Source organism: Urocampus carinirostris, chromosome 1 (genome assembly GCF_059441175.1).
Source record: "Urocampus carinirostris isolate Australia breed hairy pipefish chromosome 1, RoL_Ucar_1.0, whole genome shotgun sequence".
NCBI classification, from domain to species: domain Eukaryota; kingdom Metazoa; phylum Chordata; class Actinopteri; order Syngnathiformes; family Syngnathidae; genus Urocampus; species Urocampus carinirostris.
The window spans coordinates 35805268-35832857 of record NC_142349.1 but is presented as its reverse complement, the minus strand read 5'-3'; the positions used below and the strand labels follow the sequence as shown (position 1 = coordinate 35832857).

General features: G+C 39.3%; 3 protein-coding genes across 10 annotated transcripts in view; 2 read left to right on the top strand and 1 right to left on the bottom strand.

Moving 5' to 3' along the window:
- Positions 1-814: 814 nt before the first annotated feature.
- On the bottom strand, positions 815-8588 carry thpo (thrombopoietin). Of its 2 annotated transcripts, none has more exons than XM_088337050.1 (5): positions 8474-8588; positions 3556-3680; positions 2870-2956; positions 2597-2761; positions 815-1761 (listed from the first exon to the last, which is right to left on the bottom strand). In XM_088337050.1, exons 2-5 carry the CDS (start codon positions 3661-3663, stop codon positions 1588-1590), a joined length of 534 nt encoding a protein of 177 aa, XP_088193176.1. In that variant the 5' UTR covers positions 3664-3680; positions 8474-8588; the 3' UTR covers positions 815-1587. The 2 variants fall into 2 exon arrangements, with proteins under 2 accessions (XP_088193176.1, XP_088193175.1); XM_088337049.1 differs by lacking the exon at positions 8474-8588 and adding an exon at positions 3770-4066.
- Positions 8589-8733: 145 nt separating this feature from the next.
- clcn2a (chloride channel, voltage-sensitive 2a) overlaps positions 8734-27590 on the top strand; it is an 89272-nt gene continuing 70415 nt past the window's right edge. For 5 of the 6 annotated variants that reach the window (XM_088337044.1, XM_088337043.1, XM_088337040.1 and 2 more), the window contains exon 1: positions 16625-16879. In XM_088337044.1, coding sequence (XP_088193170.1) covers positions 16829-16879 — 51 coding nt within the window. In that variant the 5' untranslated portion in view covers positions 16625-16828. Of the gene's footprint in view, positions 8962-16624; positions 16880-27590 lie in introns of those variants that run through there. The other variant, XM_088337045.1, reaches the window with a different exon arrangement.
- LOC148374475 (uncharacterized) overlaps positions 9657-27590 on the top strand; it is a 224943-nt gene continuing 207009 nt past the window's right edge. For both annotated transcript variants that reach the window (XM_088337048.1, XM_088337047.1), the window contains exon 1: positions 9657-9738. The gene's annotated coding sequence lies outside the window, so the exon portion shown is untranslated. The remainder of the gene's footprint in view (positions 9739-27590) is intronic.

Sequence of the window (27590 nt, the reverse complement as noted above, 5' to 3'; positions counted from 1 at the left end):
AGCGGGATTTAATTTGAATGGTGCCAACAGCAAATTTGGATCCACTGAACCAGATTTCAGATACTGCAATAACACTATATAGGTTCTCTGCTGTAAGCATTCTATAATCGCATGCATACTTCTACTGTTGAGCCGGATCCTTGAGAATTTCCCTACAGATTTACAGTACTATTAAAGTCATTTTCAGTATGATACTTGCAGTTTTCTGCGATAGATGATAGGAACTTGTTGTCAGGGTCTAGTTGATCATCCAGTTCTAAATTATTAAAGTCAGTGTGCTCAATACATCTTAGTTTTTATAGTCTTCTTCTAATATATTTTGATGGAGTCCTATTTCACGATCTGTCACTAATTAATTTTGGTTAGATGTCATAACACGAGTTTATAAGATATAAATACAGTAAATGAAAAAAAGCACAACATAGGAAAAAACGCTTTGGTGTGTCTGATAAAGGATCGGACTTTTAAGGACATTAAATAAATAAATGCATTGTAAATGTTGTTGGTATTGTTTTCATAATCCGTCAATAAATGATTTGAATTAGCCGTACATATTCAACAATGTTTGTCACTTACAGTTCTTAGTTTGAGCTGAGAAAAAGTGCAACAATATTTGATACAGATTTTTAATTTTATGAAGGTGGCTCATTACACAAGACTCAGAGCGTGTGAATGCATATGGTAAGTGGTTAATCATTAAGGGGATTCAGCCTGAAGAAAATACAGCTAATTTTATCAATAGCCTTAAATAAGGTTCAATAAAAAATAGATTAAACTGAATGGGTATGTATATGAAATGCCAGGAAAAAATGGCTCATTGATTGTAAATGTTTAATGCCATCGATTATAAACATTAGAGGATTGTAATTTTTAATCCACAATATACAATCAAATAAAAACAGCCTACTCATGTAAACATGAATCGAAAGTGCAAAAGAAATATCGTATACTAGGAAAAAGGTGCCTTGTTCTGTCTTAAGTAGGTTTGCAGATACCCTGTGTGTAATGTGCAAAAGGTTAATTTGGCTCGTGCATGCCAAATATCAGTCGCGTAATCAGCAACGAGGCAAAAACAACCTGGAAAACAATTTGTGTCTAAGCTTTGTGATGGTTGTGGTGGATATAACATGGGGAATTAGTCAGTTACTGTTTAATTCTGTATTCATATGATTTGTCCAATTGTCAGTGTCCCACATACATTCAGTGTAATATAGTTTCCGAGTAACTTGCTTGCAAGATCAGCCCTGTGATTCCATCATCTGTCATGATTAAAAACATATTTACATCCGCCAATAAGGAGAGGCCACCAGTGGCTTACTTCCCCAAGGTCCCCTGAAAATGGATTTTATTCAGCCATATACGATCGGCTCTGTAAAGTAGCTCCGTAAAAAATAACTTCTTTAAAAAATAATGGAGTGTAGCAGGAATTGATTTTGCAATCAATTTGACTTATTTAGTTGGGGGTCCAAAGAGGAGCAGCATCACAGCTTTGTGATTAGCAATATTCTCACAGTCTTTCAATTCTGGACAAAGCTCCAATGTACGCTGTCATTTGGGGCTCATGATCCCCTTTGTGATGAAAAGCAGTTATTGAAGATACTCCTCTTGTAACTGTGGAGCGCATCTGCTTTCCAAGCTCATCATCAACCTCTCCAGTTTTCCCGTTATAAGCCGTCTGTAGCTCAGCAAAACTGTGCCCAGACTCGGGGTGCTTCGAGGAACACAAGACAATTCTCTGCTTTCCACTGGCTCCTGCTGGTCCTGTTAGAGTACAAAAATCAGAATGAAGTGGGTAGAGACTTTTTGCTGGTTTTGAAAAGGATGCAAACACACACTGTATTCAGCAGAGTCTTACTGACTGGGCAAGAAAGAAAAATAATCATTCTTAACCAGCCCAAAGCCACCGGATAATTGCTCAAAATAATAATTCATCGACAACCCATTTGTTGATTTTAATCGAAAGGGCAGGACATGCTCAAATTAAGACAAACTGGTGACATTAAAAAAAACAAAGACATATCTTCGAATCATATAAAATTGTAAAACCTCTTCATTCAAAAAAGTAGAATTCACATTTATAAAATGAGAAAGTCAACCTTAACATTGAATACAGATATCAATCGACATTTTACTCTGTGAAACGCAGGCGAGAGAACATGCATAACAGATTATCACGGGTTTTCATAGGGAAAGTATGCTCTCCTATCTGCTCCTTGTCCTGAGGAAGGAAGCCTTTGAGGTCACCAAATGTTCTCAACATCATTGTCAAAGCACAAGCGATTTCGGAAACCTCAGATTTACGAGAAAGCCGGATATTTCCACACACAATGAAAATGATAAAGCCTCTGAATTATTTGCAGGGAACATAGACCCCATGACACTTATTTTACTTTCTGTTTGTGTGAAAATTGTTTCAATTATTGTGTAACTCTGGAAAATCCAGGAAAAATATCAAATGTGTCACATGGTGTTTTTATCCGTCAAAATTTTTAAAAAAACATACTGTAGTTGGAATTGATAACATATTTTCACAGAATCACAGAATGAGTGCTTACTATTTTTTCTACTGTATTGGGTCACCTTGACAGCCTCTTACACTCAATTGAAGATGTGTGAGGATGAGAAGGTAGCTGTTGATGTTGTGCTCCAATCTCTGCAGAAGCACCGAAGAGCATTCTTCCTGGCCGAAGGGCTTTGCCAACCTAACACCTTCGATAAGATGTCTCAACGATGTGCTGATGTCCTGTCTCCTCTCATGGTGCTTTGGAAGGAAACACGCCACACGAGAAAAATGTGGTTGTAGGAGGACATTATTGATTGTAAGCGAAATCATTAAATTATCATTGGACTCATTAGTGCTCTAACATACTGATTTTCCTTCCCAAGATGCTACATGGAGCTCGGTGCAAGGCAGCTGAACTGGCATGGGAAGAATGGTGGAACTGGTGCAGTTGTTCTGCCAGGAGGTACAAGTAATAACCAGTGAGTCGATTAGTAAATAAGTTGTACACCTTATCTTGGAGTTGTAGTGCATATATGTGATACAAGTTTAGTGGGTCAGGAAGTCCAACTTTGTTTGCGATAGAAAGCATGTTTATCTGCCTTTTTGACCTGGACACCAGTGTTTTTGTGGGTCTAGGGTATTTTGTTGACACGATTGGTTTGAAAAACTTGAAATTGAAAAAAAAAAGAAGTGCATAAATAGTGTAAGTTCATCAAGCTGTTTTACTTACGTGTACAACTCATACTGCAACACCATAGACAGCCAAACAAAAGTAGAAAAGGGGCGGGGCGACTGTTTAGCCAATCAGAACACAATACACAATGAAAATCACCAAGGAGTGAAACCTCAATGAGTAAACCGGGATACAGCAAGGGACTTCTGTACATTAAAGAAGTTGTACATTTAGCAAAAGTATGACAACCAACAACATCGTCTTAAATACATTTAAGGTACATTTAAATTATTTGTTGAATATAATGTGATCTACGGGTATTTCAAATATATCTTAAAGACTCATGTAAATATAAGAAAATTTCAACTCCGAGTCTCACCATTGCGCTCTCCATCTCTGCTACAATGTTCATCGCTCTCCTTGCCGATCTGCTGCACACAAAGTCAATGGGCTTGGTTCGGGCATGCAGCACTTCAGAAGCTAGCATAGATAGCAGCAGCAGTCCTAAGTGAACACAGAACATAGACTCAAGCTGAGTCAAAGTGATGCCTCAAGTCTTGTTCAGCCCACGAAAAGCAACTCCCACTACTCACTGCTCAAAGCCATGCCCTGCTTTGCCACGCTCGATAAGTCCACATTTGTTCCATTAGGAAAATAAGCCAAGTGGAAAATATCCCACGTCCACAGCAAGGTCTCATTCAGGGAGGAAGCGTTTCCCTTTGTGTTCTCCCCTCTTGATTTCCAGACTTGTTATACGGCGGGGGTGTTGCGCTATCTATCCTGATTACAGACTGCGCTCCTTTCACTCAAAACCTCCTAGAAGTAAAACTACTTTTCATTGATAACGTGTATATTGTTGCCACTCACACAACATGGTGCCCGTGGGATGGCGTCCTGGCTCGACTGAAAGGTTAATGATTTGAGAATGATTGTGAAAGACTCCTTTTGCACAAGTGACATGAAATCATCAATACTCGAGGCTATTTACCTTGTGTCAAACTACTTTGTCAGTGGTCAGAAGAGTTCGCCCTCCATATAAGCAAACCACAGTTTTAAGATGTAATGTACATGGGCGGGCTTTTGTCAAATTGGGCGGGCTTTTGTCAAATTGTTGGAATTTGCATACTTACAGTCCGTGTACAAAATACAGTCTTTGACACATTGTTTTGAGACAAGACTGTGATTCAGGAATGAACATTTCAGGTCACTAACAGTTTGTAAAGTTGAACCTTTGCGTGCTGGGTCTGTAGTGAAGTGCTTATTACGTTAGACTTCATAATAGAATTATCTAGGAATGGGCCTTTAAACAATATTCAGATTCAGATTCAGATTCAGATCTACTTTATTGTCATTCTAGTACACGTGTATACAGAACGAAATGTCGATACATCTGACCCGCACAGTTTCCTCGAATGTACAGATATAAGTAAAAGTTGTATTGTATTATGGCTACGTATAGTATTTTACCATAATGCCGATAGTGCAAGAGGAGTAGCTAACCAGATGTGCAAAATAGGGCAGTCAGGTTAACAAGTCAGGTAAACAGTAACACTGTAACAATAACGCTGTAAGTACAATAGTGCAGAGAGCAAATGTGCAAGGAGTGGCAATCTATAAAGAACTGCCAGTAGTGCAAAAAGTCAGATTAGCTGCCGTTTAGATTTAGGTTAACTATATGTTAGATTGACCATTTAACAGTCTAATGGCCAGGGGGACTAGACTACTGCGGAACCTGGTGGTCCTGCACCGCACACTGCAGTACCTCTTCCCAGAGGCTAGCAGAGTGAACAGTCCATGATGGGGGTGAGAGGGGTCCCCGATAATGTTCTTAGCATGGGATAGGCAGCGCATCATATATATCATCTTCAATTAAGAGGATAGGCAAAGGTATCGATTTGGCATGGACGGAGGTGATGTGCCCCCACCAATATCGAGAAATCATTGTTTTGCACCCACCAGTAGTATGTGATCACTTGGGGAAAAAAGATTGATTGATCAATGTCTAGTTCACCTAGCAGCACAGAAAAGGTTAGATAAAGTTCTATGCTGAAGTGCTGATGCATGACAAATGTGATTGGAGATGATTTAGTCCCATCCATTGCCAATACTTAACTTATGACCTTGGGTAAGGGCAAGGTTTGATGTATTTACTCCATCTGTTATCAGTCAGCATCCATTAGGTTGTATATCTTGGGGCCACAGCTGGAAGTCAGCAAATCGATTATCAGGTTAAGGTGCGTTAGCTGCCATCAAAAAGCATGCAGCCAGCCTGGAGAAGACAATGAACGATGCGGCATGCAGCCTCGTTTTAGACACTTGTGTTTGGCTCAGTTTAGACATCAACTCCCCTGCACATTTGGGCCGTTATTTCTTTAAACGATATGCGGTCAGACATAAGATCGGGCTGTAAAAAATCCAGCCCAACATGACCAAAGCGCAAGGGTGTTAAAGTCTGACCCAGCCCGAGCCCTACCAATTACCCTGAATTGCAGGACCGAGTCCGAATAAAACACAAAATTTCACATTTTATTTGTAAGGACTCGGGCAGAGGAGAGGAGATTTATGATAACAAATTAAAGCCTCTTTTCTTGTAACGAAATCTAAGTTAAAGAAACCTTTATAAGCACATCTTATATTTCTGTGTCTGTAGATGTTAATGGTAAAGTTTTAAGGCATAGTGTCATTTTGAAGGGTAGTAAATTGGGCCATAAACCACAGCAGCAGCATGTCCTTAAGAATCTAGTGTTGCACTGAAAGAGAGCGAGGCAGAAAAACAAAGGACAACAATGACGGGCAGTGCGAGAGAATCCCATCCTGACCCGAACATAATGATTGACATTTTAGACCCGGACGATATTCGGGTGGGCTTGGGCATTTTACCTTTTACCCCTTGGGGTGTGCAACACGACCAACAATACGTTCACTGGGGGTTTAAGCAGTATCAGAAGTGCTATTCTACAGTCAGGTATATTCTTCAGTCCATTATGGTTCCTTCAATATGCAATAAATATGTTTTAAGGTTTAGCATGTATTATAGAGGTTTTTGTGTTAAGTTGCAGTACGGTATTTGCATACCTGTCAACCTGTATGCTTTTGCCATACAAAGTACATTTATTATGCTTTTTAGGACGTGTACGACGTACAAGAAAGTCTGTACGGAAAAACGCAAATTTGTCAATTATGGGTACCATCCGGTATACACCGACTATCACGAAACGGCAAATCAATCAAATCAAACGAGTTCGCCGCGGTAGCCGCTATCTCTGTATCGTTTTTTCGTTGTAAACGAAGCGAGCGTTTGATGCTACTGTGCGCATGCGTCTGTCCCTCTAGTGCCCAATGTCAGAGGCGCAGCCGAATGCACGTTCACGCAAAGAGGAGGGGGGGGGTTGCAGAGGAGTCGGCTTTAGGCACTACACCTGAAGACTCCTCAACAGCTGCAGAAGTGATGTTTTGCCATTTCATCGCAGAGCACAACATACTTCCAACAGTTGCCGATCACTTCACAGTCACAGTCACAAGGCTGCAAAGTGTTGTATTTTCTGTCCCTGTTAAATAATCTGTTTGAAATTTAAAATACAAGCATCAATGGTTGATAAAGTGGTTTGATTTACAAAATAGAAATGCCAACTACCGTATTTTCCGCACTATAAGGCGCACATAAAATCTGATTTTTTTTAAAAAAAGCTGACTATGCGCCTTATAATCCGTTGCGCCTTATATATGGATCAATATTGAACTACAAGGTCTCGCAACTTACGGTAAGCAGCCACCGACTCCATTTTTCGCGTAGAAGAAGTGCGCTGTGCATACTGGGAAATATTAAACAACGATTCTCTTTTACTTGTGCGTTTGTATAAAGACCCTGAAATGGCTCCTATTAAGAGACACGCTTACAACGCAGAGTTTAAACTCACGGCGATCAATCACACAGTAGAACACGGGAATAGAGACAGTTTAACATTAATGAATCGATGGCCAAGTAAGGAAGACTAAACAAAGTTTCAGTGGCAATAAAGCGAGATGTCCACAGTTAGAGGACACACTTGAACAATGGGTTGTTGAACAAAGAGCAGCAAGTAGAAGTGTCAGTACAATAACTATTCGAATGAAGGCAACAGCGCTGGCACGGAAACTTAACATTAAAGAATTCAGAGGTGGTCCTACTTGGTGTGTGTTTACGTTTTACATTTTACAGTTATTATGTTATTGCTTTATTGTTATTGTTTTGCACTTGTTGTTTTTGCACATTACGAGTGTCACTATATTGCGATTGCACTAACGTTTAATTTACCATAACAGTATCAGGCGTTTTTTTGCGTGTTGACTAAATGGAGGAAAAGTAAAATGTTATGCCTTGCTGTTGTTCAAAGATGTTAAAGATGTGTCACAAAAATGCTTTACCTCAGAGAAAATAATAAAACGGCTGTTTATTCATTTTGGGAGAAAGAATGGAGTTGTGGAAAGCTTGTTTGTTATCTAGTAATAAAGTTTGACTGACCTATCTGACTGTTTTGTTGACATTCCCTTTAGCGCAGCACCATCTAATGGTTGCATGACGTAACTACATCCTCTACTGTAGCCAAGTCAAGTTAAGTCACATTTATTTATGACGCCCTTAATCACAAAAATGTCTCGAAGGACTGCACAGGATTACAATTACAAAATTGCACAATTACCTTATCTTAAACCAGCATGCACTTATAGCACCTTATAATGGGGTGCGTCTAATGTATGGAAAAAGTTGAAAAATATATCATTCATTGAAGGTGCGCCTTATAACACGGTGCGCCTTATAGTGCGGAAAATACGGTAATTTCCAAAAAATATCTTTATTTAGAAATTTAAATTTAAAGTGTTATTAATGGATATTTAGTTAGACTGATAACAATTGTTCCTGATTTTTCTTTTAATATATTTTATTTTTTCATTATTAAGAATATGTACAGAATTATACTACAAAACACATGTACAATATAACGCGTTAAACTACATAAATGAACACGTTTGAAAAAAAAATATATGGTGTAAGATTTTTTTGTATTTTGTAAGGGAAAATACGACAGTTTGTAAGGGCATGGAGCCTTGGAGGTTGACAGAAATGCCACCCCCTCTCTTACCTCTCTACTCTAACTCTATATACCCCCGCCCACCCTTTCCCAGCCACGCACTTCCCCAATGACATTGCGTGTGCATTGGAGAGTATGGGGGAATAAGCAATAGGAAATATACACACAGTTTCCACCTCCTCCCACCCCCTGACACTGCAGACAATGCAGAAATTAAGACAAATGTACCTAAGTGCCTCCCAGCGAGGATAAAGCTGCAAGACGCGGCACCCGCGTTACCCGCATTGCATCACGGACACGACTCCTGGAACCCCGCTGGCTTTTCCCTCCTACATCTCACAAAGCCAGCCCCGATATGGCCACTTCTATTTCTCTTTTTTGCCCGGGTTGTTCATTCTGCCACCAAAATGCATAAACATCGGTGTTGATTACAGTCCGACGGTTCGTTTGACTGTGCGAAAGCTGCGCATCGCGCGGGCAACTTTCACACTCACTGAATGGATTGTGCAATTTTGAGGGGGGCAGTGGGTGATATTCAGCGACATCTTCCACGCGTGTCATTTGCAGCCGGTTCACGTTATCAATTTGGGGGAGCCGCATGCAACCTGTGGCTGCGCGCGTCCTCGGCTCAACTTGTTTCTTCCCTGCGCGAGGTGCAATGAAGCGACGCAGCTGACGATTTGAAAGAGCCGGGAGAAGAGTCACCCCGGGGAAAGGTGAGTGTGTTTCGTCCCACTCGTTTCATTAAAAAAAAAAAACCCTCAAAAATGGGCTCCGTGCTCAACTTGTTTGTTCAAGGGCAAATGCTACCAGACGGTCTTAATGTGATACGAGTTGGATATACGTTTTTATTAGTACTGTGGTGTATTAAACCTAATCTAAGTGCTTGTTCTGATTAAGTGCGTTCCTACTTTGTGCAGCCAATTTGGTTGTTATACCCTGATGTGAACAAAAGACCAGAGTGGTTGACTGCAACGCAATTCTTTGAACCACTAACAGGGTTATGGTTAGGTTAGGAAGCAATCTTTCTTTCCCAAGATCCCCTAAATCTGAGGCCCTTGGGAAAGTAAGTTTTTGCACTGGCCATTCAGGATACTGGAGCTTTTCTTGTTTTACATGCGTTTGTTTAGTCCATTTGGAAAGAGAGTGTTGAGTTTTATTATCCAGTGTTTTTCTGCCTTGCGTCTTTCTTCTTGTGTCCAATTGCTGTTTGTGTGTAGGCCCCATATTTCTAGTGCCTGTAGTCCATGGTGTAGGAAGTGGGCTACTAAGTGTGTGTCTGTTTCCCTGCTGTTTCTGATGTTATAAATGTGTTGTGCTAATCTACATCTGATTGAATTTCCTGTCTCTCCTATATGGGGGTTTTGGGGTTTTTAAGGGTTATTGTTCTATCTTCGTTATTCATTATCCATTATCCGTTATCGGTCAGTTCATAATACGCTACAAAGCCTAGGAGCCGGGACACTTACTCTCAGCCAAAAGGCCAAGCTAAGGTTCTAGCACTAAAGCCTTGCTGCGATCATTGCGAATGCACCGTTCCCGGAGGTACTGCAATACCGGGTCGACGCATGGAGTGGACAGAGCAAGCACCCATTCCTGATACAGTCCAACAAACACAGCCGGCCTATATATTCAATGTCACAGTGTTTACACTTTATGACATATATACAGTTTTCCGTATTAGGTGTGAGTGTTTGTTTAATTAGGTAGTTTGTGTTGGTGACGGTGTTCCTAACTGTGGTGGCTTGTTTGTAGAATGCAAATGTTATGTTGATTTCCGGTAATTTATTTTTTACTAAGTAATCTTTGAGGTTTTTTTTTCTTTTAAAGGCTGAGATGATTTTGTAATCTTGGATTATGTCTGTGTTCTGTAGTGTCTGGTTTATATTTTGTTTAATTTTTCTATTAGCAATTTGGCTAAATGCTGAGTAGGTGCTTATTAGGGGGATGATTTTCTGTGTGTCCCGTTGCCCTGTGGTTAAAAATGTTTTACGGACTTGCCTGAGGAAAGATCTAGAGTATCCTCTTGGCCTCAGTGCCTTGAAAAGGGTTAGGGTTAGGGTTAGGGTTAGGGTTTGGGTTCCACCTGATGTCATTTTTATGATAATAATTATTATTATTACGGATACATTTGAAAAAGATTTAAAAAAGCACAAAGTTCCTAGCCAGTTCACGGATCCCTTAAGCTCCTGGGCCTCCATGACTTTTTCTTGGGGGTAGGGGCTTTCTCCCCCATGTGAAACAGATAGTACTAGTTTCCCTGGGTACAAGTAGCAGTACAAGACTCCTGATATGATTCAGCATCTTCATCTTTTGGTCACTGTTGTTTCTTTCCCTGGGTACAAGTAGCAGTACAAGACTCCTGATATGATTCAGCATCTTCATCTTTTGGTCGCTGTTGTTTCTTTGGTGTGAAGGGTCATCCCGCACTTCAAAAGAGAGCCAGTGTCGGGCAGCGTGACAATACTGATAGTGGGGGAAAGCAATTTTGAGTACCACATCGTACCATAACCATTGCATCACTTGAGGCTTTCATATTTTTGTTGAAAAACAAACTTGGTGGCGGTGACGTTGCATCCTTTGCTTTGTGACATATTAATGGCTCAAAGGCTCCTTGTGCCGTAAAAGACTTTGCATACCTGACAATGAATACAGGGAAAAATAATTGTCATCCCTATCCTATTTTTAAAATCGTTGAACAAATTCCTTTAGTGACCTTTCTGTTTCATTTTTTTCCAAATCCTTGTAGCACCACACCTATGATCTTCATTCTTCAGGTGTAACTAACGTCACGTCCTTTAACAGGCCTAGGGTCTTACGCTTAGAACATATCGCTTCTCTGCCAACTGCGCATCCCACTCCTCTCCTTTGAAATGAGCCTCCAGCTCCTTGTCACATGGTGTAAACTCCTTTTGAAATGTACCAAAGAAGAAGCGACAGTTTTCAATAGATTGCTTAATGGCTGTCTGATTAACATTATCCTCTTTTATGTCTAATAATGGCAACAATACTCAGCCCAGACAATTATTACTGTTTTTCTACATTGCAAACAACATGCAATACCACTCATGGAACCCCTTTCTAGATATTGCTGGATGATGGAAAGTAATGGGTCCCTGAGAGATGGCTTTTATTGATCTGTATATGAAGAAATACAGCACAAGCAGGTCAAGATTTGTGAATAGTGGTGCAAAAGATCATTACTGATCTGTGATCCGTTCAGATGAATGTTTACGGTTCAGAACACACGCAATCCATAGATTAGTTTAAGAAAAAAATGTGCAACATGTCACTCGGAGTGATCGTGGACAGCGGTGGACCACAGTAGATTGAGAAACTTCCTGCTACATTTGTTTCAGTGGTCCCCAACGTTTTCTGGACTGGATGTGTTTCATGTCTGACAATTATTTTCACAGACCATGTTTGAACGGTTCTTTCAACAATAGCAACAATAATATTATTAATAACAACAATAACAATAATAAGTGCAAATCTAATTTGTTTGGGTGTCCATGTTCAATCACATGGCATGGGCAACCCTGTGCCGACTCACTGCAACACACTCCAGTCGCTATCATAACGTTTAACACAAAATGTCTTGTTGTGGCTGCAGTGCCTCAATCAGTCACATTGTTAAACGGAATTGGTGGCACTGCTCTAAGCAAATACACCCTGCAACACACTTTAAAAGGAACACCCTTATTTAGAAGTTAAAGTGTCCAACTGGCTGCATGGGAATCATTCGGGTCTCTCAGGTTCCTTGCTTGCAAGTGTGAAATTGACTGCTGGCAATATTTTGTCAAGTCTTTATTTTTCAAAAGAATGTTTTTGTAAGACTTTCTGTATTTGAGTAATATTCTTCCACAATTCCGAAATGAATAACTCATTCTTCTGTGACATTATTATGAAGATGTGTTTATTAACATGTGTACTATTGTGTAGTTTATGGAGTGCTTCATCCATGAGTGAAAAGGTTAAAAATGTATGTTGAAGCTAGCACTCCAGTTTCCTCCCACATTCCAAAAACATGCATGTTAGGTTAATTGGCCGGTCCAAATTGTCCCTAGGTGTGAATGAGCGAGAAAATTGTCTGTCCCTGTGTGCCCTGCGACTGGCTGGCAACCAGTTCAGGGTGTCCCCTGCCCATTGCCCGAAGATAGCTGGAACGGGCTCCAGCACCCCTGCGACCCTACTGAGGATAAGCGGTGCAGATCATGGATGGATGGATAGTTAGTGCCAACTACAGTTTCTACTATTTGTTTGAGTTGATGTTTTGCTCAACTGTCCAATGAATATTGAATGTCAGTTTGTGTACGTGTAGTACAGAAAGTAACAAATTGTGTTGCGATTAAAACACTCTTTTGCGTTCAATCCAAATCAATCTTAATTAAATCATTTTTCAAGCACAAACACACATGCTGAAGGGCGACAAAAATATAATAACATACAATACAAAACTATGTCCTGCCCTAGATCAGATGCCTAAAGAATCACAAAAGCCCTTTAACCATTCTGAACCATGCGACTGATCTTGGTCGAGCTCTCCAATGCCTAGCGCAAAGAGGTGAAGAGGAAACAAGACAAAGATGTGCAACTACTTCAATAGAAATCAGAAAATGATTATAATAAGGCACAGAATATTTAGAATCTTTATAACAAATAGTGTCGTCTGATTGATTATTCTAGTGTAACTAAATTTTGTGGTCTATTTTTTTCTGTGGCATGACATTTGCTCGGTTCAATAAATATCGTCCCAAGAAAATGATATGGTCCTCAAATGTTAGCTTTTATTTGTCATGCCCCATCTAAGCATTCATGAGCAAGAATGGCAAACCTTAACATCTCTCTGTGTATAAAGGATGATGCCAATGAGCAGACCACATGTTTGTAAAATATACTTTATTCCCTAAGCACGGAAACACATACACATCTAAATATTTTAATCTATTGTTCATAAATAAAAGACAACACAAGACAGTGTTTCCACAGGTTGGTAGGATGGGTGGTCAGTGAGAGGACAGGCGTTAGCATAAATTCACCTGAGAAAATATCAGTCAATGGAAAGTGGCGGAAGGATGATAAATGAGAAGATAGATAACATTTTTCAGTGAAACCCATCATCGGGTGCAGGGAATGGTGGACAGCCATTATTATTGATAGCCTGGTTGGGGTGACTTGAAGAGCATTGTGGTTCACCAGTCTTACAAAGCCCAGGAAGAAACCCAGGTAAATCATCAAACTACATCTCGTGTATAAGTTGTAAAAAAGGGTGCAAAAGCAAAAGTACATTTTGAGGCTAACTAGGAAAGGTTGAGCATCGAGTTTTCGGAGTCATGCAGATATTATAAATATATTGGAAATAAGTTCTGGAAAAGACTGGGTAAGTGCTTAAAGCATGGTAGACCTATTTTAGGATCACAGAACGAAATTAAAACTATTTCAACCTGATTGTTAGTATGTGGTACCCTAATGAATTAGCTGCCATTTAATTCAACACATAGAAAGGTTTTTTAACAGTTGTTAGAGTCAGGTGAACAGTAACTGTTACCTTGAACCACCAAATAGTTGTTCAGAATAATCTTTTAAATATATCCAATAAAAGTCCTAATTTTTCCTTTGAAAAATGTTAAAATCAGCCTGACCAGTGGAATTTGTAGACACTACTTACAAGAAACCCAAAATTATCAATCCAATATTTATAACGTGACAGCATCTGAGCTGTTAACAAAAAAATCCTTATTTAGTGTTTCGTTATTGTGAAATAGTCTGTTAGGATGTGTAGGGCTCAGGATGTTGATTGATTCACAGATCCATGAAACACATTAGAATTATTTTTTAACAACAAGAATAGGAGCCATAAATTTGATCCTGTCAAAAATGGAATTCGAAAGGTCAAGTCAAGTCACATTTATTTATATAGCCTTTAATCACAAAAATGTCTCAAAGGACTGCACAGGATTACAATTACAAAATTACACAATTACCTGATCTTAAACCAGCATGCGGGCAAGGAACAACTCAAAAACCTCAGTGTGAGGAGAAAAGAGAAAGGTATACCCTCATTTAAATTAATCGTTTTTTTGGAGGGCGCCTTTATTGAAGGGACTTGGTGACTTACCGACTGAGAGGAGAGAGAGGGAGAGAAAAAAGAAGAGAGAGAGATATGCAGGTAAGAGAAAGAGAGGGTTCTGCATAAGCATCCTTTAGACGGCATGACCAAGGCACGGGACACAAACTCTTCTCAACAAGATGCAGAAGGAACGTAGAGCATGTGTAGGGACTGTTACGATACAGTATGAAAGATGCTATGACATGAATTGGCCAATCGGCATCAGAGAGTTCAAGTCAAGGGGTGCTGGCCAATCAGCTTGAATCTTGCCTGCCCGAAACGTCCTTGGTGGTGCGGGAATCTTTGGTGTTTTTTTTCTTTCTTTTTTTTTTTACATTGAATGGCCAATCAGCTTGTATCTTCCTGCCCAAAACGTTCCTCCGGGGTGCAGAAAACATATGTTTAATTTCTTTATTTCATCTTTTTTTCTTTTTTTTTTTGATTAAACAATTTTCAATGTTTTTTTTCCTGCTAAGGAGTGAACCAGCGATAACTGAAGCACATAGGGCTTCTCTGTACAGAGAGGTGTCAAAACCAGGACAGAAACAGGACCCAATCACGTGACATTCTCACACAAGCCTTTTATTTTACGGGTAATTGGGAATCATGCACGTTAGGAAGCCGGTCTGGAGTGGAAGGACAGGAAACCAGAGACCGAAGATCGATAATGAATCAGGATAACGAAAATAAACAGGAGAAACTAGACGGAAACAAAAACTGGAGAAAGTAACAAACAGGACAAAAACAGATGGAATGAATACCGGAGTTGAAATACCAACAGCAAAGAGGACCGAGTCAGAACCCACGTCTTGTGGGGCAGAAGTTAATTTGACGGGCTGAACACCGAAGCAAGAGAGCGCTGAGCTTTATATAGACAGAAAGCCAATCCCTCAACGAGCCGCAGCTGACGCCACACGGGCAGGGCCAATTGAGCACCATGGCAACTGTGACACACACGGGCGCAGCCAATTGGGTGCCATGGCAACCACGACAATAAGTTCCATTGATATACCTGTGAAGGTTACAATGCATTTTAGGTTTAGCCTGAAAGTTAATCCGAAATCACAAATCCAACCCACATTTTGTAAGTAGCCTCTGTGTACGGTATATCTTGCATAAGTGTCCTTTTTTAAATGCATTGGCAGTAATGTTTGTTTCCCTACTCTCCTTTATCTTGTAGTAATTGAATATCCATGCTGATTTCCTGGTTTGTTTCCGCAGTTCTATGTGGTAACTGACATGATGTGTTAAATTAATCCTTATAATTGCCAGGAAGACTTATTCAAAACTGCTGATGAGCAAGAGAATAGTATCTGGTATCTATTCTCAGCATCCGTCACAACCGCTGTTTACTTTTCCTCCAGTTTGCATGAATTTTAGAGTGTTTACAAATGGATAACATCGATTGACTTCAGCCATGAGTCCAGCATGATTCATCTGGGGGAGTACTCTGCAAGCAAAAACAGCCTTGTGTCATTTGACACTTAAAGAGAGTTAAATAGAGATAAATGCACATCACTTAAATGGGCAAACCATCTATCGTTAAACTTGATGATAGAAAAACTTTTTATGTGTGGTCATCAAGGAGTCTTGCCACAAGCCCAATTAAGATTAGCTTTCCTACGTATGTTGCGTTATCTGGATTGGTTTGATCTTTTACGCAGTCTTTCATGCGTTGAAAATTTCGAGGCAGCCGCTTTTCTGGTGCCGCCAGTGAGGAATGATTTTCACGGCTCTACAAGGCGCAAAACCTTGTTTATTGGGAGGCAACACAGTTTGGATGAGACTACCTCTCAGTTTGAGCCTACATGGAAAAAACAACTGTTTTTTAACTTCCTGTGTGATCAAATTGCGAAATGTGCGGGTATCTCCAACGATTTATGGGTCTTGCTTGTGTTTCATACACTTCAGTAGTGTATCGTAGGCGTGGACTGGCAACCACACTTTCGTTAGTCTGCCCAAGGGTATCTTTGGCTGCATATGTAATTTGAACCACAGTGTGAATGTTACTGAGAAATAGTTAGTCCATAAGAAGCTTCAAATGTAGATGCAGGTTAAAAATTGTTGACCCGTCGACAAAGCAAATGATCGATTCATACCATACGTTGAATTTCAATTTTCTTTGTGGTTTGACATCTACACTGTATCCATTTCGCACGAAATACATCTCTTAAAAAACCCTAGCCAGGGAGTCAGGCACATAAAGCATGCACATATTGCCACTTGTGCAGCATCACACAGAGGCTGAGAGTTGGTGGGGGAGGTGGTGTTAGGCAGCGGTGCGGCAGGACCTGAATCTGTTGCCTCTCACACACGGACTATGTCGCCTGGCGTCATGATCCGCAATGTGGATCCGCTCTTTGTGAGACCTGTTACTCCTAGCACACGGCATGGCTGCAGGAGGTGTGTGCTAATTTACTAACAGGCTCTGAAGGGGTTTCTGGGTGCATTGTCCTAACGAGGATATAGCGGCCATGGTGAAGGGCAAGAAAGAGAACCGGACGCTGCAGTACCAGCAAACTTTGGTGAGTTGACAATCAAAAGATCCACTGTGCTTTCATGTTACTGTGTTGTCATAGTGTATGTGATTATTTGAAGTGTTAACATCTGATTGCTCTTCCTCCTGCTGGTATCTTGATTAAAATTCTGGAGAACATTTCGCATTTCTACTTTTAGTATCTTCTTCCTGCTTCTAATTCACCTTTAGCAACAGGGTGTCACGTTTCTATGCCTCCTTATTAAGGTGATTGATTCCCCTTCATTTTGATTGCACCCTTCCATGTCAAATGAGTTTTCTGGCCTTAAATTAAAGGCAATTGGAACAAAGTGATTACTTTACCCAATGGCCCAATGATTAAAATATCTTTGAAGTATCAAGAGCCTAGCACAGGTTTTATATGCAGTACACGGTTTGTCTTTTGACCACCCTACACCCATTCCATTCTAGTCTTCTGCCCTCATTCCTTCTCTTGAACCCAAAACAGTGTTTCTGAATATCAATTGCCTCCTGCACCAGTTTCCTACTCATTTGTGGAGTAGCAGGACTGACAGTCATGCCCCAGAGCACAGCAAGTGGGGATCGAACCTACAGAGATGTGGAGGAAGATTGTCACTCGGGAGGGAATTCATTCATATCTCTATCGCGACTGTGTTTCAAAGTATACTCTGTGCATTGCTTTGTGCTATTAATATTTCACGTGGCTGGCCGGTGTGGCACACGCCAGCCAATATTCTTTAGCCTGTATTGGCGTCAAATATTGATGCTGTGCGGTGTCTCTGTGTTCAAAATCAATAATAATGTAAGATGGCAGTTAGGATCTCTGTGGATTGGAACGTGATGTGTGCATCATTGTCGCCTTGTATTCTGGTTGCAAAATTCTGATAAATGATCAATCTTTTTTCAGTCGCATCAAAGTCCTTCAAACAATCCATCAAGCAATGGGGAATGTGTTTAGATGTATTGTATTGTTTCTTGATTGACTTTTTGGGAGAATCAATCAGTGTAGCCATTCTTTTATTTCTTTACAAACACAAAAAATATGCATAGTACAACAGCTAATCGAGTCATCAATATCCATTTGGATAAACGATGAATTGTTTAGATTCCTTTTCATTTAGGAATTCTCTTCAGAAAATTAACTTCCTAAATGGAATATGTGCATATTTTGTCAGTCTCTTTAGATTAGATTAAATGTAGTAACGTAATGAGTTGGTTTTTGCAAAATTACTATAAAATTATATAGAAAAATTATTGAATAAAAGTGAAAATGGATGGTCAAATATATATTAAATATTGTCATGTTTCAATGCAGTTTACGTAGTTAATTGTTTATTTCTTTTAGTTTTTGATTTTGGATGTCTCCTAAAACATTCCAATTGTTCGGAGGTTCATAATAAAACAATACACAGTAACTCGATATTTGAGGCCCATTGCTATAATTTTTAGATCTTTGACTAGAAAAAAATAACCCCAAAAATAATGATTTTACTTTTACCAAGGCTGTAACACTATTAATCAAACGTTCCCCCTCAGGCATGAAAGGGCATGTGTGTTTTCCGTCTTGGGAATCTGTGAAATGCGCGAAGAACTAAAACTCATTTGAACCAGATAAGTGCAAGCCTATGCAGGCAGCCTCATGTTCATCACAGTTTGAAATTGGACAAAGCATCCTTCGTGTTGGGGAGGCAGCATCAAGAAGAAGGATGCCTCTCGTCTCAATAAACTGGCTAGGAAAGCGAGCTCTGTTGTGAGCAAAGAGCTGGACAGCCTAACAACAGTAGCTGAGAGACGGGCACTGGAAAAGCTGCGGTCAATCATGGACAATCCATCACATCCACTACACAGCATTATCTCCAGACAGAAGAGCAGTTTCAGCGACAGACTGCTGTCACTGTCTTATACTACGGACAGACTGAAGAGATCTTTTCTTCCTCATGCCATGAGGCTCTTTAACTCTACCCGGCAGAGTAAAAGCCCACATTAAACCACACCACCTACATCGCATATTACCGAATTTGATTGCAATATGTATTCTGTGTAGCACTATTTAGATATTCTATATAACACGCTACAGTGGGCATTTGCACGTCACACTGGGTATTTGTATATTGTATTCTTTTTGCTTTATTATTGTATTGTTCTCAGCTCAGGGATGCTGCTGGAAATGTGAATTTCCCTTCGGGGAGGAATAAAGTATCTATCTATCTATCTATCTCTTCCGAGTTTTACAGTTTGCTATCAAGATTCAGAGCATTTTCAAGCTTGTGTAACCTGGAATAGCGAAAGTGAAACAATGGCTGTAACTGGGAGGGACACAAAAAAGACCCATTTTGATCTATAATCCTGGAGGAAATCTCCTCTATGGAAGTTGTTGTGCTGCATCACAACGGCATGTTTGCAGAAAACTTAAAAATAGAAGGAGCATCTGTTGGACAGCAGTGTATGTTTACTGCAGGAGGAATGCATACAGTCGGTCTCAGAACAATGTTTTGCATTTTTTTATAGAAAATGCCAAGTCAAGTCATGTTTATTTGTGACACCCTTAATCACAAAGAGTCTCAAAGGGCTGCACAGACCACAGATTATTGCAAACCACAGACTATTATTACTACATCTCCTGATCTAAAATCTACATGAGGGCAAGGAAAAACTCAAAAACCTCAACTTGAGGAAAATTAAGAAACCTTAAGAGGGACCGCACATGAGGTGATCCCCTTTCCAGGATGACCAGGCTGCAATGGATGTTGCAAGAACAAATAATACACGGATATTGTCAACATAAAATATAGGTTATTCATAAGCATAGAGCAATTTACAATCGAGATACACTGCCTACTATCAAGACTTAAGTGACATTGATGTGACTGTTATACATTGATGATAACATGAAACAATTTAAATTGCATTTGCAATGTCCCATTGTTTATCATATATGATACATTCCAAAACTTATCTGTAATCAAATCTGAGTTTGACTTTTGTCGTTGTTGTTAATACTTTATTTTGGGGTACGTATTTATACAGAGCCCCTACATGATTATATCTTACTTTTTTTCAACCCTCATGTTTGGAGTTGCATTTGAACTATAGGATCTGTGAAACTGGATGTAACCTTACCCCCTAAAATAGTCCCAAATGAATTTTCCTGAGCAATGTGACTGATCATGGCCAAGTTCTCCAGTGCCATGCGCACATTCCAAAGAGGGAGAGAGAAGCAACGACAAAGTTGTAAGGAAAAATATTTAGATTATAATGAGGAACTTGATACTTATTCACTTATATTGCTCCAGGTGACCAAATATCGCGTCTATTTATGATTTATTTTTGCAATCTGGCTGATTAACGTCACGTCATATATCACTGTTATTAGTCTAATAACTTACTTCCGGGTAAGAACCGCTCAATCCTATCGCTTTTTGTTTGCTTGTCTAATCAATTGGGGGTTTGGCTCGGACAGGCATTAGTGGTACACTTTGGAGCCTGGAGTGTCCTCCTTTATATTAATGCAAGAGTTGAGTGCCTTTGTTTGGTTAGCAGTTGCTTTTGGGTGCATTTCAAGATATACAACCTAAGTTTTTTTATTTTCCATAGCTTCTTGTGAGTCAAACACCCAAGAGAATAGTGGTGGTCTTTGTTTCTTCTGGGGGTCCTGTAGAAGGAAGACCTTTCTTCTTGTGAGTGACAAGAGGAGAGTAAGCAAGAATAGCGTCACGGGTCACTGGCTTCTTCACTGCTGTCAGATGCGGCTCGTAGCCAGTGGGCAGGGGCGATCTCCTTCGGAAGGATTCCACGTAGGCTTGGACAGGTGGGCAGAAATTTTGTGACTGCTGCTGCCTTCAATCTGATTTTCTTTTTTCCAAGAAGCGTAGGGGTTGTAACTGTGTCCTGCTCTGTTTGGACATGTGTGGGCATAAATGCTCCATATATTTTTGCTTGTAGACTCTAAATGCACCAACCTCCTTTACATATATTGGAGAACAAAACAACTTATAGAATATGAATAATTTTGAAATAATACCATCTTCACTTTTCTACCGTTAAATGATATTTTATTGTGTCTATATCACGGTATTAGAGCAGTGATTTTCAACCACTGTCCCGCGACACACTAGTGTGCCGCGAGAGACCGTCAGGTGTGCCGTGAGAAATTATCCAATGTCACTTTTTAAAATTTAAAATTTGATTAAACATTTATGGATCATTTTCTGCAAATATTATGATATTGTCAAGTGCCAGTGTTGTAAAAACTGGGGGTATTATCAATTACATTGTCATTAAACATACTGTTCAGTGTCATTTTATAACATTTTTGGTTATTGGTGTGCTGCAAAATGTTTCCATTGTAAAAAAAGTGGCCTGGCTCAAAAAAGGTTGAAAAACAATGTACTAGAGCCCTTTTTTTAAATGACTCGAGGCATTTCACACTTTTTTTTTTTTTTTTTTTTTTTTTTTTCCCAGAAAACACACTGATCAAATTTAGAGAACACACTGATCAAAATTGGAGAACAACAATGACTTTGGCATGGAAAAAAAAGTTACATCAATTAGTTGTGGCCTCTGCTGTGAATGACTTTAGCACATCTGCGACCACAGGATAGCATCTCTCCCACTGCTCTGGTGTGATTTTGGTCCATTCTTCTTCCAGCCACCGCCATAGTACGGTAATTGTATTCGGTTTCTGGACCATAAATTTGTCATCAAGAATTTTTCATCAAGGCTTTCTATTGGGTTCGGACTCTGGGCAGGCCATGCCATTAATTAAATGTTTTCACCTTCAAGGAAATTCTTAAACCTTTTTGCTGTGCGACATGGCACATTGTCCTGCATGAAGACGACAAGCTGATTGGGCAATATACACAGATGAGGAACCATGTGCTGTTGAAGAAAGTTCCAATACACATTTGCATTCACTTGGCCATGTTGCTGTACAAGAGGCTCAACTCCTGCTGCAGAAGACATGACCCAAACCGTGACACTTCCTCATGGACCTTTCATTCGCTTTTTTACACACTTTGTTTAGTCTTTCTTCAAAGTGTCGCATAAACATAATGCTCCCCATCAGACCTAAATAAAGTAAAAAAAAAATCATCACTGAAGTGAACTCTGGAACCGGTCCACACAACATGCTCCTCAACAAGGTTGTGTCTAGCTTTTTGATTATTTTTTGTTGTTGCTAATGAGAGGTTTGTTCACTGCAGTGTGGGCCTTCAGTTCAAATGCTCTTAAACAGCATTACGCTGTATGTTGAGAAAGATCCTTACCAGGTTCAGCACTGATCTGGCAAGCAATTCCAGCAGCAGTGTGGAAATGATTACCCATTGACATCATCTGCATTGACCAGTCCTCTCTGGCCTTTGTCTTCTGTGAACAACCAGCCTTCTTGGGTGACTTGAATGCTTTTGCAGTTTTGTAAAGATTCAATATTCTTGAAATTGCAGTCTTGGAATGATCAACTTGTCTTTCTCTGGCTGATATGGTCATCCCTTTCGTTTTAATCTGCACAGCTTGCTACTGGAGGCCTTAAGCATCTCGCAAAGTCAGTGAAACTGGCTGTTAGAAGGCCAGTTAAGTAGGGGTTACAGATAATCAAGGAAAAGTGCTGGATTTGATCAGTCCATTTTTGGCAAAAAAAAACGTTTTTATGTTGAAATGCCTTATACATTTTGTGAAAAAGGGATGTTGTAGCATAGTATAGACACAAAAAAATGTCCTTAAGCGGTTGAGCAGTGAAAATTGCATGTTTTCAAGATTATTCAATTGTTTGTAAATTGTTCTCTAATTTATATCTCCAGTATATATAGAAATTGCGTGAATGCAATGAGTGATTATGTCAGATAAAAGCCAATTATATATTATGGTACATATCAAACTATGGATGAATCTTGATCAAATATGCAGGAGCTTGGTATATACTAAATAGGATGCTGATCCAAACTATTTTTCAATATAATTTTACTGAGTGCGCCTCACTGCACTGATTCTTAGTTCATCTCAATTATACAACTTTTCATTCAACACTGTTTAAATCACCATTTCGTTTGTGCATGTGTGTCAAAACTAGATGTCTCGAATGTTTATCCGCATAGGTGGGTGGGAGCCAACATCTGTTTTCACCTTCACATACATGCCAAGAGGTGGTGCTTCTCACTGAGAGCAGATGTTCGGAAGTAGCGTTCTCATGTCTTTCCAACACCCGAGAGTTGAGGAATTGGCATCTGCAGGGATCAAAGTCACAAGATAGTAAGCACACGCTGACCTCCATTAACAACCTAAACCCTCACATTTTAAATTTTTTTTTATTTTGTACTTTTTTAATAGTGCTGTCATAGTTAAAGCTATAAAGTAACTGAGTTCATAGTTTGCCAGGCACTCAAAATAAGGAGAGAAGACATCTATTGCAAAAAGAACAGGGGAGAGAGCCTTCAGATAATAAATTCCAACCTGTTCTAAAGGCCCTCCTCTAAACCCTTTTTTAAAATTAAATCTTCTAAGTTACTAAAGCAGATTGGCCCTAAAACGTGTGAATATCAAAGAACAGCGACATGACTGCCTCAAAGTTACAATGCTGTGAACAGTTTATAATAACCTAAACTGCAAACAACAGTACACAATAATAGTCTGAATAAAAATTTGCATCTTATGCATTCTCCTTTGCTGGTGTCCAATATTTTAAACAGAATACATTAATCAATTGTTTGGGTACATAGTAGTCTAAACAATAATTTTGTGTTTCTATAATAGTTGTATCCATCTCTTGGGGTGGCCATTTTGAGAATGTTGTTAAATAAAGGTGATATCACAAATGCTCAGGTTGTGGATTATGGATTTGCTTGAAAAAGTAAGTGAACCCTGATTGGTCATTAGCTGAAGCCTAAATGTTTCTATTCATTGATTTTCTACAAACAGATTTCTGTGTTTAGAATAGAAGTGCCCCACAAAGCATATTTTTAGAAGGGGTCAACTTTCATGTAATGATGTTTTAAAGCTGCTTTTATTATTTAAAGTATTTTAACTCTTTAGTTAAATTTACTTAAATCAACCAAACTGGTCGGTATCCACCACTGTACATGACACACAGGGCACACCGCACGATTAGGTACGCCACACAATTTGAAGAAAATCTGAGATTTATGTGCAATATTCTGATTGTGAAAAAAAGGCATTTTCATTTTTCTTTTTTGTATGGCATCAATGGTTTCGATAATTACAACATAATTAAATTAAGCGACAATTAGGCTAGTCTGTAACGAAGGTTTACATACCAAATGTGAAAACTTCTTCTGTGCTCCTTTACACGAGCACACATCAACTTACCACGTGGCATTGCAGCACTAGATAAAACCCGCAAATTCCGCAGGGTGGCGGTTATTATTAAATATAACCATTTTGTGAGCATAGATGTCTATCATAGCATTTCAGCCCTGAGAAGATTTCCTCCCGATACTCCAGTATGGCCCAGGAATGATGAATATTTAAAGCCACGCTGCCGCATCATCTTTATGTAAAACATGCAACAGTGGTGCAGCGGAACACATGCATAAATCCCCCTTAATATTTGATTCTCTACCTCGGACAATGAACAGGAGAGATACATATGGAATATTAAGTGTATAGAAAGGAATGACCTAGGTGAAGATTGCTTCCTGCCTATTTGTTGTAGCCGTGTGCTGCCAGATTCCCATTCACACTTATAATGTTTTTCTTGTTTAAAAAAATAGACCATGCCGATTGTTCATTTTGTGTTCTAGTATGGTGTTTACTTTTCTTTAATGATTTTTTTTTATTGTTTGTTACCTTTACCCAATCAAATAAGTAATATCCTCACAATTGCTAATGTCAGGTTTTTTTGTATTAAACGATCCGAAAAATAATCGTTGGATTATAATCAAAACAATTTCAAACGAATCATGTGTTGCAGCCCCACACTCATGTCAGACGATCACAATGTGGCTCAGCCTCTGCCTAACATAATGTAGCAAATTAAGGTAGTCAATAAATTATTTGAACAAATTATCCATTGACCAATTAAACTGAGAAGACAAGTTTATTCAATAAAACTCAACTCGGTTTTTAGGAGCACCACGTACATTTTTTGGACAACTTCATCAGGAAAACTGAAGACAACCATATAATTTATCTTGAAGGATTGGCTACACAACAGTTTCTTTACAAATCATCCACAGATAAAAACTGAATAGAACAAAACAAAATGAATTAAAAACTGGGATTTTGGCTAACACAATTAGGATAGGAAACAATGTAGTTGGCTTAATTTTTACGGTAGATGAAACTTTAGACAACTGGGCTTATTTTAGTTTTTTCTTTTTTCTCTTTAATCACACCCAACAATACCTGGAACCATTGTGATGAAATTTAGTTTCTGTGCGTTAATGTGTTGACTGTCATCGCCGGCTGAGCGGGTCTGCAGTGCGGAGTCTTCAAGTCAGGGACCAGATTCACTGGCTGCAGTGCGTTGAACCCATGGTACTTTCTTTGTCCCGAGAGTCGCTTTGAGGTCCCGGGCAATATGCGACTTGCTCTGTTGCTTGCTGGAACAGAACTCGGTCGCTCTCTGGTCTAATCAGAACTTTTGTCCCTAGCTATGCAGGACTTTCTTGCTTGCTGGCTCAAACAGAACCTTTTTGGGTTGCTTGGTGGAACAGGACTTGGTCCCTTGCTGGGGAAAGCAGTCTGTGCTAAAGTGTCAATACTAGCAGTGAGTAGAAATGCTGTACTTTTTCAGGCCGTGTGGGGTGTCAGAGAGAAAGGAAAGGGGGGAAGTAGGATGCTGTCCCAAAGTTGATTACCTTACAATGACGACAATGCACTTTTCGTTTTTTTTTTTTTTTTTAAGCTAATTCAATGTAAATCTATTTAAACCCAAATAATAACATATATAATTTGTAGTATTGTTATGCAACACATTTTTCTCTGTTACTGATGAGTTTATAGTCTAGTACACACTCAAAATAAGAATAGAACACATCAATGGATTTTGAACTTGCAGGGAGAACAGGGAAGAGCCCAAACTTCAGCTAAGAAATTCCTACTTCTTCTAGAAGCCCTTCCCTAAGTCATTTATTTTTATTAAGTCTCCAAGATTAAAAAGAAAGATCTGCCCTAAAGGGTGTGGGTATCAAAGAACAGCAAAATGATTGGCCAATAATGACAATGATGTAAACAGTGCATTAGAGTCAAAACAACAAACAACAGTGAGGTATTATAGTCAATATCTTAAAATGGCATCCGATGCTATCTCTTTCGTTTGAGTCCAATATTTAAAACTCTATAAACGTATTTGTTACTTATCAATATCCTTAAAGCAGGAGTCAACCCAAAGAATGTCCTAAGCATATCATGCTGCATAGGAACTTACTAGGTAAAATGTGAAATTCTGTGTTTTTAAAATATGAGTTAAGCAATATTGACCTGTTTTTGACTATTTCTGGGGAGGCAATTTTAACATCTGGTGTCAAAGGATGGTGATGTAGATGCTGCTCAGGCCCTAGTCAATGACTTATCATTTAATTCAGAAATCAGGTAAACCGTATGTTAATAGGACAACATCAATGTTATCCCTTGACACAAATCCTCAAAATGGCCACCGGCTTAGCATCAGAAGACATTCGATTTTGCTTCTTAATTCATACTCAACAAACATATCATTAATCGAAATGCCGTGTTGGACTTTACTGTTGATGCTTTCACTAATTACAGTATCTAAACTTCTTTTGAGAACGAGCTCTTTGTATGGCTTACGGATGACCAGTCCATTTTACAAAATGTCAGTTATTATATGCTCCAGATAGCTTGTAACCTTTTGGAGGATAATGGATGTTCATTGAATTTGTTATAGTGTAACCATGTTTGTATAAAAGATAAACCCTAAGCGCTTTGTTATCTTTAATGGCTGAAATAACAGCACTCGTCCTTGCCAAGGTTGTTGTTGTTTTAAAATCTTGACGCATTTACAATGCATGTCCATCTTGTTCCCCACATCCTTTTTTAAGATGACCTTTTTTTATCCAAAGGTGCTCAAGGTAAAAGTCTCTTTGCATTTCCCTCAGTCAGCAACGGCGTTGATGGCTCGGGTCCATTTCCAAGTGCTGTCACTGCCAGATTGGACCCCTACCTGTGCACCTCTGCAAATATTATCACTGCATAGCCCGAAAAGAGCAGGAGAAAAAGTAAACGCGATATAGCTACTACGATGAATTGAGTTTCTCTTGAAAAGTTTCCATTAAATTGCATAAAATGGAAGTTCCATTTTTGAGCCTAACTTTATATACATCCCAGCATGAGCGTGACCAGCCCATTTTTGTGGGTGCTCAAAATTCAACCCAAGCAACCCACAAAATGTGTAACTTTTTTAAAACTCTCTTTTTCTTATTACAGCACAGGATAGGCTTTAATATGTTAATTAACACTTGGTAACGGCCTTTAACACTATTCCTAGTATTGCTGTTGACGTTTTTCTATTTTTATTTAATTATATTTCTTGAAGCCAGGCCGATTTTCATTTATTAAGAGCGGATGTAAAATATGCCGAAAGCACGTGTTTCCGATTGTATATAAGCAGTTACAAAAGTCCATCAGTATAACCAATTTAGCAAACTTTGAAAAGTAAAAGGTCTGCTAAGAGAGGGCGATAGTGTTTCATGAAGGACCTGGCTGATAAAGGCACAAGGTTTGTTAACTGTTCGTCATTTATTGTGCAGCGCTAGGTTTGAAGTATT

Bases quoted from the DNA above. Each gene is read 5' to 3' on its own strand.
- thpo (XM_088337049.1), bottom strand. The intron at 2,957-3,555 runs GTGAGACTCGGA...ACCTCCTGGCAG, and splicing joins CAGAGATGGAGAGCGCAATG to AACAACTGCACCAGTTCCAC. The intron at 1,762-2,596 runs GTAAGAGGCTGT...GTACTCTAACAG, and splicing joins TCACACATCTTCAATTGAGT to GACCAGCAGGAGCCAGTGGA.